A 12955-nucleotide genomic window follows, 5' to 3' on the forward strand; every position below is an offset into this window, starting at 1 on the left:
GCTAGAAAGGAATTTCAGACGAAGAATGTCAAAGCTGGAAAGGATCTTGGAATGTAGCATAGCAGAACTGGCAGGGACCTTAGAATATTAATTGTTTACATTTTTGTACAATAATTGTGAAGTAGTCAGCACACATATTGTTATTCCCGATTTAAGATCTCCAGGTAAGGGAAGTCCTTTAACCAATGCTGGTTGGCATTTTGGCTGCAATTTATAGTCATAAAAATTTGCCTAGGTAAATGGTTAAATAATTGGCCCAGAATCAAACAGCCAATGTGTGTCAAAGGCAGGTGTTGCTGGCTTTGGCATACAGCTTTTTTCTTCCCAATTGTACCCCATTTAGGAATGATGAAAGTGAGGCTCTTGATTAACTAAGTGATTTACTCCTGGCCAGACAATGAGAAATCTGTGAATCTCAGTGTCAGACCAGAATTTGGTCTCAGGTCTTCAGACTCTAAATTAGCCATATTTCTACCTTGCTGTACTCTCCCTCCTTTAGATTGGCAAGAACAAAAAGTATTAGGGCAAGAAAGAGCCTTAGAAGCCATCCAGTCCAACTATCTAATTTTGAAGAAGGAGAAATGGAGGCTTTGAGATGTTAAATAACTTGCCCAAGGTGACACAGTTAGCGATAAAATTTATATCGCAATCTAGGTTTCTTGACTCAAGCCATGGTTCTTCCACCATACTATTCTGCTCCACTTTGTCTTCACTGCTTTTCTCTCCTTACATGAAGGTCCAGTCTCAGAACCAAATATAGCTGTAGCCAAAAGATAAGGCATATGGAGAAGTTGGAGTTTTTCCAGGGACTCTTTTCATAGGAAGAAGGCTACCTTTGGACATTTTTATTTCTGAGTCTCTTTTGGCCCCTTCTCATGTGACCTGAGCATGATGACTGCTCTGTTGTCCTAGAATAATCAATGATTCACAACCCCCTGGATTTGTGACAGCCCAGAGTGTTACCAATTAGAATTAGAACAGAGAGCTGAGAGCTAGAACACAGAGTATTGCAAAAAGAACATGCAGCACCAGAATCCCAGAATACAGTCTTCTAACTGAAAGGCAACTTAGAAATTGTTTAGTCCTACCTCATTTAGATTGAGGCCCAGAGAGACAACTTGATACTGTGGGATAAACCCTCAAATGGGAGCCAGGAAAACTGAGTTTGAATTTTGACAGCTTTGTATCTTTGAGCAAATTATTTCCTTTTTGGGCCTCAGCTTCCTGCTCTGTAAAATACTGTACTCTCTAAGACCCCTTCTAGTCCTGATATTTCATGAGGTAGGGGAGTCCACGCTCAGTTCTAGGAAGAACTTAATAAATGCCAGCTTTCAGTATCTCTGTCCCTGTCCATATCTTTCTGTCTCTGTCTCTCAAAGTGTTTCCATCTCTCAAAGTGGCTTGACTACATCATCACATACTAGTTAGTAGAAGAGCCAGGACTAGAGATTTTAAGTTTTCTATTTTCTCATTCAGTGCACTTTTTCCTTTTCTACTTTATTATGAACTAAATAGTAATCAGCAAACAAACATACTGGGAAGAATAATGGAAGAGAATTATATATGAAACTAAACTGTTATTGCATATATTTGCTTTTTTTTTTTAAATGCATGGAAGGGGCACCTAGGTGGCTCAGTGGATTGAGAGCCAAGCCTAGAGAAAGGAGGTCCTGGATTTAAATCTGGCCTCGGACACTTCCTAGGTATGTGACCCTGGGTAAGTCAGTCACTTAACCCCAATTGCCTAACCCTTACAATTCTTTGGCCTTGGAACCCATACACAGTATTGATTTGGCCTGTAAGTTAGATTCTAGGACAGAAAGTAAAGTTTACTTTTTAATGTGAATATTGAATTGAAATAGCTAATTTTTAAAAAATTGTTCCATTTGTATCCCCTTCTGAATTTCTGTTTGGTTACATTGTGAAATGATAATGTCATCATCACCATCATTATCATCATCATCATCAGCTTCCCAAAAGAGTAGCTTAGGTTTTAAAAGCCCAGAGGAAAAGCAGAGAAAAATAAACAAATTGATCAGGTGGTGGTGTAACTGTCTGGAGATCCATAGTAGGGGCAGAGAAAAGAGCTTTATAGAACATATTGGAGTGGCCTTTGGACCCTCTAGCAACTGTGGACTTTGCCAAGTTGGTTTTCTGGGAGATTTCAAAGTACAACAAAATCACCCCATAGGGACCTTTCTCTTAGCTTAATAATAGTTCTTTTATTTTTTATATGTTATTTTATATATAATTTTGACAGCTTTGTATCTTTGGAGATAGTGAACTCCATTTCTGCATCTGGCCAAATGGTGACTTAGCAATGAAGGATGTCAGTTCTTTGAAGTGACAAAATGATTTCCATATTGGCTGCTGAGCCAGAGGAGCTGATAATTCAGTGGAACCTTTTACCTTTTAAGAGAAAGGATAGCCTTGAGTTTGGTCTCTTGTTTTTCTCTCCCACAAGACAAGTATTGAACTCTTTCTTTTCTTTCTTTCTTTTTCCTATATATTACTATTTATTTTATTAAATGTTTACTAATTATATTTTTAAACATTCATTTAAAAATTTTGAATTCCAAATTATCTCCCTCCAACCCCTCTCTCACCCACTGAAAAGGAAAGAAATGTTACCCATTATATACATAAAGTCATGCAAAGAATATTAACCTATTAGCCATGTTGCAAAAACAAAACAAGATAAATAAAGAAGGTGAAAGGAAATATGCTTTAATCTGCACTCAGAGTTCATTAGTTCTCTTTCTAGGTAGATAGCATTTTTCATCATGAGTACTTTGGAATTATCTTGGATCACTGTATTGATCAGAGTAGCTTTCATAGTTGATCATTGTTATGATATTGCCATTATTATGTGCAATGTTCTTCTGGTTCTGCTCACTTTACCTTGCATCAGTTCATATAATTCTTCCTAGATTTTTCTGAAACCTTCACCATCTTCCTTTCTTGTAGCACAATAGTATTACATCACAACCCATAATTTGTTCAATTATTCCCCAGTCAATAGGCATCTCTTCAACTTCCAAATCTTTGCCACAAGAAAAAGAGCTAATATAAATATTTTTGTACAATAGTCCTTTTCCATTTTTTTCCCATCTCTTTGGGATATAGACATAGTAGTGATATTGCTGGGTCAAAGGGAATGCATAATTTCTTTCTTTTTTTAACATTTATTAATATTCATTTTTAACATGGTTACATGATTCATGCTCCTACTTTCCCCTTCACCCCCCCCACCCCCCTACCCATGCCAACGCACATTTCCACTGGTTTTAACATGTGTCATTGATCAAGACCTATTTCCAAATTGTTGATAGTTGCATTGGTGTGGAAGTTTCGAGCCTACATCCCCAATCATGTCTGCCTTAACCCATGCGTTCAAGCAGTTGTTTTTCTTCTGTGTTTCCTCTCCTGCAGTCCTTCCTCTGAATGTGGTGCATAATTTCTTTAAACTCTTTTTTTCTTAGAATTGATACTAAGTATTAGTTCCAAGGCAGAAGAGCAATAAGGTCTGGACAATGGGGATTAAGTGACTTGCTCACAGTCACACAGCTAGAAAGTGGCTGAGACCAAATTTGAATCCAGGACCTTCTGTCTCTAGGTCTGGCTCTCAATCCACTGAGTCATCTAGCTACCATCTGGTATGTATAGTTTTAAATAGTTCTCTAGATTGGTTGGGGGTGTCTACCCTAAGCATATGAAGACTTCCCACAGTGGGATGGACAGATGAGAACAATTTGTTCCAACAGCTATGAAGGTGGCTGGAGCATGTGCTGGGGAGAGTCTAGAGCTGTGTTGGTGAAGCTGAGGCATAGGGACAGAGCTGTCACTGAGGGAACTTGCTCCTTTCCCCTTCTTCTCAGTGCCCAAGGACATTTTTTGCATGCCCCACCCCTCTGTTCAGTTGTCCAAAGCAAACACTTTCTCCCTCAGCTCTCTCATAACCCAAGGATGCATAGCCTGCTTGATTTTGCCCTCTGGGCACTCAAACTGGGAAAAGGTTCACCAACCCTGGTTTAGAGCTTGATCAGACATCCAAAATGCCAGGGCCATTCACTATAGCTGAAATGATCACCAGTCATCATGACTTTTGTTTTGCCACTGGACGTCAATGATTAAAAGAGAGAATGAGGCCAAAGACTTTGTGCAACTCTGCTTCACTTAAATACAAATCATAACAAAAGTCAAGACATCACCATGTATCATTGATCCTCTTCAAAATGAAGGACAAACAATAATATTACCAATTTGGAATTCCACTAAGAACATCAGTGTGGGTATTTTTCCATATCCCTTCTAATATGTCATTTTCCTTTTCTGTCTTATTAGCCAATTCAGTAGCTATGAGGTAGTACCTCAAAGTTATTTTAATTTACATCTCTCTAATTAGTGATTGAAAGCATTTTTTCATGGGTATTAGTAGCTTTATTTTTTTTTCCTCTGAAAACTGACTATTCTTATTCTTTGACTATCATTTGGGGAATGAATTTTTTTATAAATTTGGCTAATCTCTATATATATTTGAGAAATTAGGCCTTTATCAGAGAAACTTGCTGTAAAAAATCAAACTCTAACTCCTGCTTTCCTTCTGGTTGTGGCTGCATTGGTTTTATCTGAATGTACTCTTGCTTCTAGAATCTCCATGAAAAGAGATGATAGAAAGGGCAACACTCCTCCTTTATGACCTGCTGCTACTTCCAAAATAAAATGAACTCAACTACATGAGTTTGTTCCTGGGCCTCTGATTACCTTTTCTGCTTTATGTTTCCTTTCTTGGGTAGGTGATTGAACATCATTCCTAGGCTGTATATACCTAGATTTGTAAGTGAATTTGTGAGTTAAAGAGATTCAGAGGTTTGGGATCCCATCACGTTGGAGCTGGCTGGAGGCAGAGAACATTTCTGCATCAGGAAGAACAAGGGGGCAGCTGGGTGTCTCAGTGGATTGAGAGCCAGGCCTAGAGACAGGAGGTCCTAGATTTAAATCTGGCCTCAGACATTTCCTAGCTGTGTGACCCTGGGCAAGTCACTTAACCCCCATTGCCTAACCTTTACCACTCTTCTGCCCAATACTGTGTATTGGCTCCAGGACAGAAGGTAAGGGTTTAAAAAAAAAAAAAAGTTAGAACAATCCAAGCCTGACTTTTGCTATTAGATGTAGCAAACCAAGAGTTATTTGGCAAGGTAGAAGATAAAATACCTAATTAGCAGCCCTTTAAACTTCTTTGTGTTATAGAAAATATAGGTAAATAATAATGGAGACACCAAGGATGTTGAAATATAATCTAAATAGTTGTGGGTATACACACTGGGTTGTAGGAGAGACAGGACCTAGACAGGGAGACCAGAACAGCTATGCTGCTCCTAACTGACAAAATGGCTGTTGATCAACTGTCACCCTGGGCCAGAGGCTTTGAATCCAACAGGCAAGGTAAAAAAAAAAAAAGCTTTAATTATGTTTAACTAAAAGGTGGGAAAGGGATTTCTATACTTAAAATCTAAAGGGCAAAACCACAGGGCAAGGGGAGGACTTATTTCTACACTAATCTAAGTGATCTAACAGGCAGGGCCCAAGAAGCAGTGCAGTCTCTGATTCAAGCCTGGTGCCAGCCAGACTTGAACAGCACAGCTATAGATCAGAGGGGTGGCTTTAAGGGTTCTCACAGTTTTCCAAAGAGATTCACAGGATGCCAAAATCCTAGGTGGTCCAAGATACCAAGAAGAGTGAGTGAACTTGAGGTGCTGTCCACCAGGTCTCAAACTCCTCCTCTGCTTGGTTCTGCTCTGTAGGTCTTCTCCTCTTGCTGGAAATCCACCTCCACTCAGGATCCCAAGGAAATCAGGAAGCAGGGTCTGAGATCTCCCTGGGCTGGCAACAGTTTGCCCACCACTAATGGAGTCTCTCTCTCAGGGCACACACACTTCCTCCTCCTTTATTCTATCCTAGAATGCTCTAGGCTTCCTACTAGGTCAACCTTAATACTTAATCAATTAACTAATCTTCCTCACAACAGTGTTTAAGTGAAGTCTAAGAATTTGCATCCTTGTAGATTTTAATAATAATCATAAGTTGTCACTACATTCTGTTTTAAATTGTTCTTTAATGGGGAGAGGACCTACTTGTACAAAAATATTTATAGCAGCTCTTTTTGTAGTGGCAAAGAATTGGAAATTGAGGGAATGCCCATTATTTGGGGAATGGCTGAACAAATCGTGGTACATATTGGTGATGGATTACTATTGTGCTATAAGAAATGATAATAAGCAGGATGATTTATGAAAAAACTGGAAAGACCTGCATGAACTGATGCAGATTGAAATAAGCAGAACTGTGGGAACATTGTACACAGTTAACAGCAATATTGTACAATGATTATCTATGGAAAACATGGCTACTCTCAGAAATGCAATGATCTAGGATGTGCTGAAAGATTATGATGAGGAATGCTATCCACCTCCAGAGAAAGAACTGTCTTTTACATCAGTGTATTTATGGTTTTATTTTGGGGTTTTGGTTATGTATGAGTGTGTTCTTGCAACAGTGACCAATATGGAAGTGTGTTTTGTGTGACAATAAAAAAATTTTAATTGTTCTTTAATGCACACTGTGTCTTTTATGTTTAGCATTTCTTTTGTATCTAGGAATAAATTGCCTGCCCTATTCCTAAGTCATTTTGTAAACTAAGCATCTTTTTTATTTTCCAGTTTTGAGGAAACCCAAGATGTAACCCTTAAACCAAATTATAATAAATTTAACCCCAGGGCACTGGAGTGAAGATTTATTGAATCTTCTGATTCCAGCTGAATCTAATCCAGAGTGCATGTCTGAGTATAAATCAGGAAATGGCATGGTATTGCAACTCTGCCTAGCAGCAGTTCCTCAGTATTAGATGCAGGTTGCAGTAATGTCCAGAGCCATGGTGAAAAGAGCATATTGGATTAATGAAGTCAGTGCAGCTACTACCCAGGACTTCTATTGTAGACATACTATGCTATAAGACTTGCTCCTATCAGCTATGACCCTCCCATAGAATAACATGTCAAAGCTGGAAGGTACTTTAGAACACAGATGACAGAGTTGAAAGGAATATCTAAGCATGGGGGACAGATTTCAGCTTTAATGTTCAATGTTCCCAAGACCTTTCCAGGTCTGACAGCTTATGTTCTAGGTTCTAGACTCTCTGATTCCATGCTTCTATACCCAAGACATTATAATCTAGCAGTTTAGCAGCAAAGCAGTTACATCAAGAGCTTTCAGACTCAGGAGCAGCTTGAGGAGGCAAAGCCTTGTGACTATTCTAAAGGATAAGGAAAGGCATAAGCTCAGAGAAAATATTGAGCCCCCTAGCTAGGTGACATGAAGTGCAAGGCCATTTGTTGCTCTGGGGTTATAGCCTTTATAAGTACTCCTGGTCTTGGATATGTACAGGCATCCAGACCAGGGCCTAGTCAATTGTTTGACTTAGGGGTCCCAGCTCCCACCAATAGCACCTACTTTCAGGCTTGTTATAAAAATAAAATGAAATATCATTTATAAAGTACTATACAAATGCTATTTGTTTAGAATCCTTAGCACTTCTTACCTGGACCATTGCAATTATCTCCCAAGGGGTCTTCCTCCCTGCAGTCTCTTCCCTTACTAATCTGTATATTACACAGCTATCAAAGTGATATTCCTAAAACAGGTATGATTATGTCACATCCTTGATTAAAGAAAACATGTGTCTGCCTATTGCCTGTAGAATAAAATGCAATTCTTATTTGTCAGTTAAGACCCTTCACCATCTGGATCCTGTCTACCTGTCCAGATTTATCAAATATTACTTCTCCTGATGTACTCTATAGCCTAGCCAACCACTTGTTGACCCTCAGACAAGATATTCCATGGCTTCTCTATGCCATTGTACAGAATACCTTCCCTGCCTGAAACCAATTCCTTCCTTATCTCTTCTTAGAATATCTAGCCTCATCCAAAGCTTAGGCAAAAAGCTACCTCTCTCATGAGGCCTTTCTAGCTTCCCCCAGCTGCTAGTTGTTCTTTTGCCCTGAAATTGCCTTGTATTTAATCTGTTAATACTTATATATGTACATCTTGTTTCCTCCAAAAGAATGTAAGCTCCTTGAACTTAGTGACTGTTTTGTTTTGTTTTGTTTTGTATCCCTAACACTTAGCACAGTGCCTGGCTCATAGTAGATGCTTAATTAATGCTTATTGAGTAAACTTGACCCTAGAGTCAATACCACTCAGTCTCTTCAGATTGGTATTTAAAGACCTCCAACAGGAAGGGAAGGAGGGAGGGAGATAAGTTTGATCATATAACTTAGGAAACTTGTGTAGAATTTTGTTATTACTTGTAATTGGCTAATGAATGAATGAATGAATGAATGAATGAATGAAGTCCCCCACAGGCTAACTTCAGCCTATCTTCCCATTTTTATTCAATATTACTTCCCTTCATGAATGTGTTATTTCAGCTCAAATGGTCAACTTTAACATTTGCTGTACTTAGCATTTTATCTCGCTTTCATGCCTTCTCACAGGCTGTCCCTTGAAACCTGAAATTCATTCTTTTCTCACCTCAGTCTCTTATCCTTAACTTCCTTTAAAATTTGTCTCATGTTCCATTTGCACTGTGAAATTTTCCCTGAACTCCTGAGTTGTTATTGATCTCCTTCCTCAAATGACCAACAAATGTTGTTGTTTTTAATATGTGCACAAATTGTATAGTTCAGTAGTATGTAATGTCTTTGAGGGCAAGGATGGTTTTTGGTTGTAATGAAATGACCATATATGTACAATACACACATATATACATAAACACATATATGTACACACATAGATATTTAGTATACACACAACTTGTATAGCTCAGTAGAAGGTAATGTCCTTGAACACAGGGATGGTTTTTGTTTTTTGGTGCAATGTCAGTGCTTGGCTCAGTTCCTTGCAGTAAAATGGCTATATGTATGTATGTGTGTATGTATACAATACACACATTTAATATGTACACAAATTGTATAGCTCAGTTGAAGGTAATGTCCTTGAGGGCAGGGACAGTTTTTGGTTTTGCATCCTACATGCCTAGCTCAGTTCTTGGAAATAAATAATAAATGTGTTCAACTGAATTGAGACAGACCAGGCAAGAGTATGAACTCCCTCTTGAGGGTCATGGGGAGCCATGGAAAATTATTAATTAGAGGATGCATTAATAACAAGTACTAGCACCCTAAATATTTGAACACCATGTGTTAGTTATCTCATTTGACTCTGACAACAACCCTATAAATTAGGTGCTATTATTATCCTCATCTTAAAGATGGGGAAACTGAGGCAGAGAACAGGCCACAGATCTGGTAACTATATGATGTAGGATTTGAATAGAGGTTTAATTCTGGCTCTCAGGGCTGTGTGTACCACCTTAGTGAATGTTCTGTGCTAAAAAGCTAATAAAAACTAATGATGGGAAAGAGGAGGTGATGGGGGTCGAGGGAGAGACAGAGGGGAAAGAGAGAGAGAGACAGAGACAGAGGCAGAAAGAGACAGACAGAGACAGAGACTATATAACTTATGTTTTCTCGGAACCAAGTTTGTGCGGCTTTGAGATCGGCGGGGAGCAGGATATCGTGACGGACCAAGCTTATTTCCTGTTGCTGGAGCGTTTCCGGTTGTCTGTGGCTGCTAAAGTCTTGGAGGGTCGCTGAACTGTTGTGGGTCTCTGGCCAGGAAGGATGAGCTGTGCCTTGGGGAAGGTAATGACGGGGCGCCAGGGGCTGCGGAAGGCAGCCAAGAGGACAATGGGAACAGAGCTAGAAAATTGCAGAGACATCCGGGAATGCTAGGCTACGGGCGAGAATGAGGCTTTTCCCAGCAGCCTTTGCGGTGGCTAGTCCTGTCAAAGGTTTCTGCACGTGTCCTACCGACCTCATATCTAGCCCCGTGTCAGACCCCCAGGGAGGGTGGAGGGGTAATCCTTCTCCTCCCCTCACGTGACATCTGAGGACGCTGGCATAGAGAAGGAAAGAGACTTACCCAAGGTCACTCAGGATTCGTGCAAGTGACTCTTACCCTTTTTTGTGCTGTGCTGTGCATTCCATTGGCAGTCTGGTCAAGCCTATAGACCTCTTTCTCAGTATAATATTTTTGAATAATTGGAGAAAAATTCTAAATTTCTTCTAGACGTTAGTGAAAGTAAAGATAGTTAGATAGATAGATTTCCCGGTCAAGTCTGTTTACCCCTTGGGGGAGGCGTGTCTTGACCTCTAGTTAGTGGCAAACCAGGATTAAAATCCAGTTTTTTTTACTGAGTAGGGAATTTTTTTTCTTTATCCTGATTCTCTTCCTGACCTTTATCACCTCTTCCAATGCTGGACTCCAGTGTCCCTTCTTTTCTACCCTTTCAGAACAACCCCATCTACAGCTGTGGTTTCCACCGCCTCTTCTGTAAATAACTCCCAAATCTATTAGTCCAGCCCTAGCATCTTTCCTGAACTTCAGACCTGCATAAGTTCATTCTCTATGGCACATTTCCATTTGGATGACTTCCTGGTACCTAAGATTTCAGATTTGCAATACCTGGGCTTATCTTTCTTCCTAAATGTATGGCACTGGATCTTACCTGTTCAGAGGTTTGTTGTAATCTTTGACTCTTCCTTCACCCTCACCCCTTATAGCCAATCATTACCAAGTCTCATGGACTCTACATTTCTTCTTGGTCTCTTTCCTTTCATTCTAATTATCTCTTCTCCAGTACAGTCCTTCATTATCACCCATTTATAATTTCCTAACTGGTTTTCAGTCTCTTTTCCTTTTCATTTGTTCTTCATACACTGCCAGACTAATAATCTTCCATATATGTGTATGTATACATATATATATGTATATGTGTGTATACCTCACAATTCTATAAAGTTTGCAAAATAGTTTTTCAAAGACTCACCCTGTGAGTTAGTGTAAAGATTATTTCTATTTTATAGAGTAGGAAACTGAGGCTTAGGATAAATAACTTGCCCAGAGTCTCACAACTAACGTGTTAAAACTGGGACATGTCTCTTAGACTTTTTGTTAGCTTTCTTACTTTTAGAAAACATTTATTTTCTTCATATTATGCTGCCTTTTCAACCTATTTGGACATTTGCAATAGACCCTTAGTGGGTTTTTCTACCTTTCTTCCTTTTCTTTTCCTTTCCATTCTATCCATTGTACAGATGCCAAAATAATATTTCTTAGGGATAGATGTGGTTATCTTCATCTTCTGCTCATAATCCTTCAGTGATTCCCTTTTGCCAATCACCTAATGTGCAAACTCCTTAGCCTATTATTCCACAACCTAACACTATCCTGCCTTTACAAAGCTTTATCTTATATGGAACTTGGGACATTTACTAATGGAACCTCAGTTTCCTTGTCTGTAAACTAAAGGGAGTAGGAGAAATTTTATATATAATTATCCCTGTAGGCCTTTTTAGATCTAAATTATTTGTACCTTTGATTTTGTAAGTGACTTTTGTTGACTAGGCCAGTTAGATGGCACAGTGAATCGAGTGAGGGGCCTAAAGTCAGAAAGATGCATCTTCTTGAGTTCAAATCCGGCCTCAGACACATACTAGCAGTGTGACCCTGTTTTTTCTCATCTGTAGAATAAACTGGAAAAGTTGATGTTGAGCTACTCCAGTATTTTTACCAAGAAAGCCACAAAATGGGGTCACATAGAATCAGAAGAACTGAAAATAACTGAACAACAATTGTTGAATGAATGTGAGGCCAGAATTAGACCTAACAATTTGGGCTAAATTGTGTAGGGGCCCAGGCCCTAGCTGCCTCTTATGTTCTCTAGAGTTGGAGCAGACCTGGCCATAGGGCATTGCTGTGTATATAAGAAGTATAGAATGGTTATTTCCTCTCTCTGTTAGTGTCCAAGTTCCACCAGGACCAAAGAGCAGGAATGGCCCTTTGTTAAGGTGCATCTATAGATATGGGCCCTATTCCAAATAATCTAATTTAGCATACATTTGTTAAGCTTCTTATATATTTAGAACATTATACTGAATGCTGCCCATTAAAGACAAAAACAAAAACACCCCACCAATCTCTGCCTTCAGTGAATAATTCTTAGTGAATATCTTAGTGAATAATTCAGTCTCATCCAATTTATTATAAAATCTGGGCATCTTGAAAGAAGAGTCTTATGATATCTTTCTGCCCTGTGACTTGACTCTCCCCTGGAATATAGTCATGTACAGATTCAGACCAAGACAGAGCCTTGTGGGGCAGACTTTTTTTATTAGCTGATCCTGCCACTCATTGATTGCCTCAAACTCATGCACCCCTGACTGTGAAATTCAAATATTTGAAAAAAATTTTTTTTTTGCTTGGAGCAATGGATAAAGATTGTAAAAAGGCAGGTTTTGGCTGGATATAAGGAAAAGTTCTCAATTGTAGAACTGTTTAAAAATCTCATGGGCTTCCTTTTTCCTTGTCATAGCATGTCTTCAAGTGGAGGCTGGATGACCACCTACCAAGGATTTTGTAAAAGTGATTCCTCTTCAGGTCAGGGTTAGATTAGACAAGTGTTAGGATCCATTCCAATTCAGAGATTCTGTGATTCTTTTCTTTTCTTTTTTTTTTTTTTTTTAAGAAAATGTGTTTATAAATATTATTTAATCTGTTTTCTCTGTTGTTTTTTTTTAAATTTGTTCTCCTGACTTTGGATATGTATAATTCGTTTCTTTCCTTAATACTTCCTGACATTGTTAAAAAATCCCTATCTTTGTCACTTAAAATCACAATTCACTTCACTCTTAACTCATTTGACTGTGTGGTTTGTCTCTACTTGGTCATCTTCCTCCATAAGTAATTCAGCACAAAGAATTATTATTTTTAAGTCATATATTTATTCAAGGACCAGAATTTGTTGTAGAAAGAAGAGAGATCCTCTATGCTG

General features: G+C 38.8%; 1 protein-coding gene across 1 annotated transcript in view; it reads left to right on the top strand.

Annotated features, from left to right (window-relative positions):
* The first annotated feature begins 9678 nt into the window (after positions 1 to 9678).
* The window catches only part of MRPL48 (mitochondrial ribosomal protein L48), a 93433-nt gene continuing 90156 nt past the window's right edge, over positions 9679 to 12955 (top strand). Inside the window, exon 1 of the mRNA XM_044668119.1 lies at positions 9679 to 9764. Within this exon, the coding sequence (XP_044524054.1) occupies positions 9744 to 9764 (21 nt within the window). The 5' untranslated portion in view covers positions 9679 to 9743. The remainder of the gene's footprint in view (positions 9765 to 12955) is intronic.

Source organism: Gracilinanus agilis, chromosome 3 (assembly GCF_016433145.1).
Source record: "Gracilinanus agilis isolate LMUSP501 chromosome 3, AgileGrace, whole genome shotgun sequence".
Taxonomy (NCBI): domain Eukaryota; kingdom Metazoa; phylum Chordata; class Mammalia; order Didelphimorphia; family Didelphidae; genus Gracilinanus; species Gracilinanus agilis.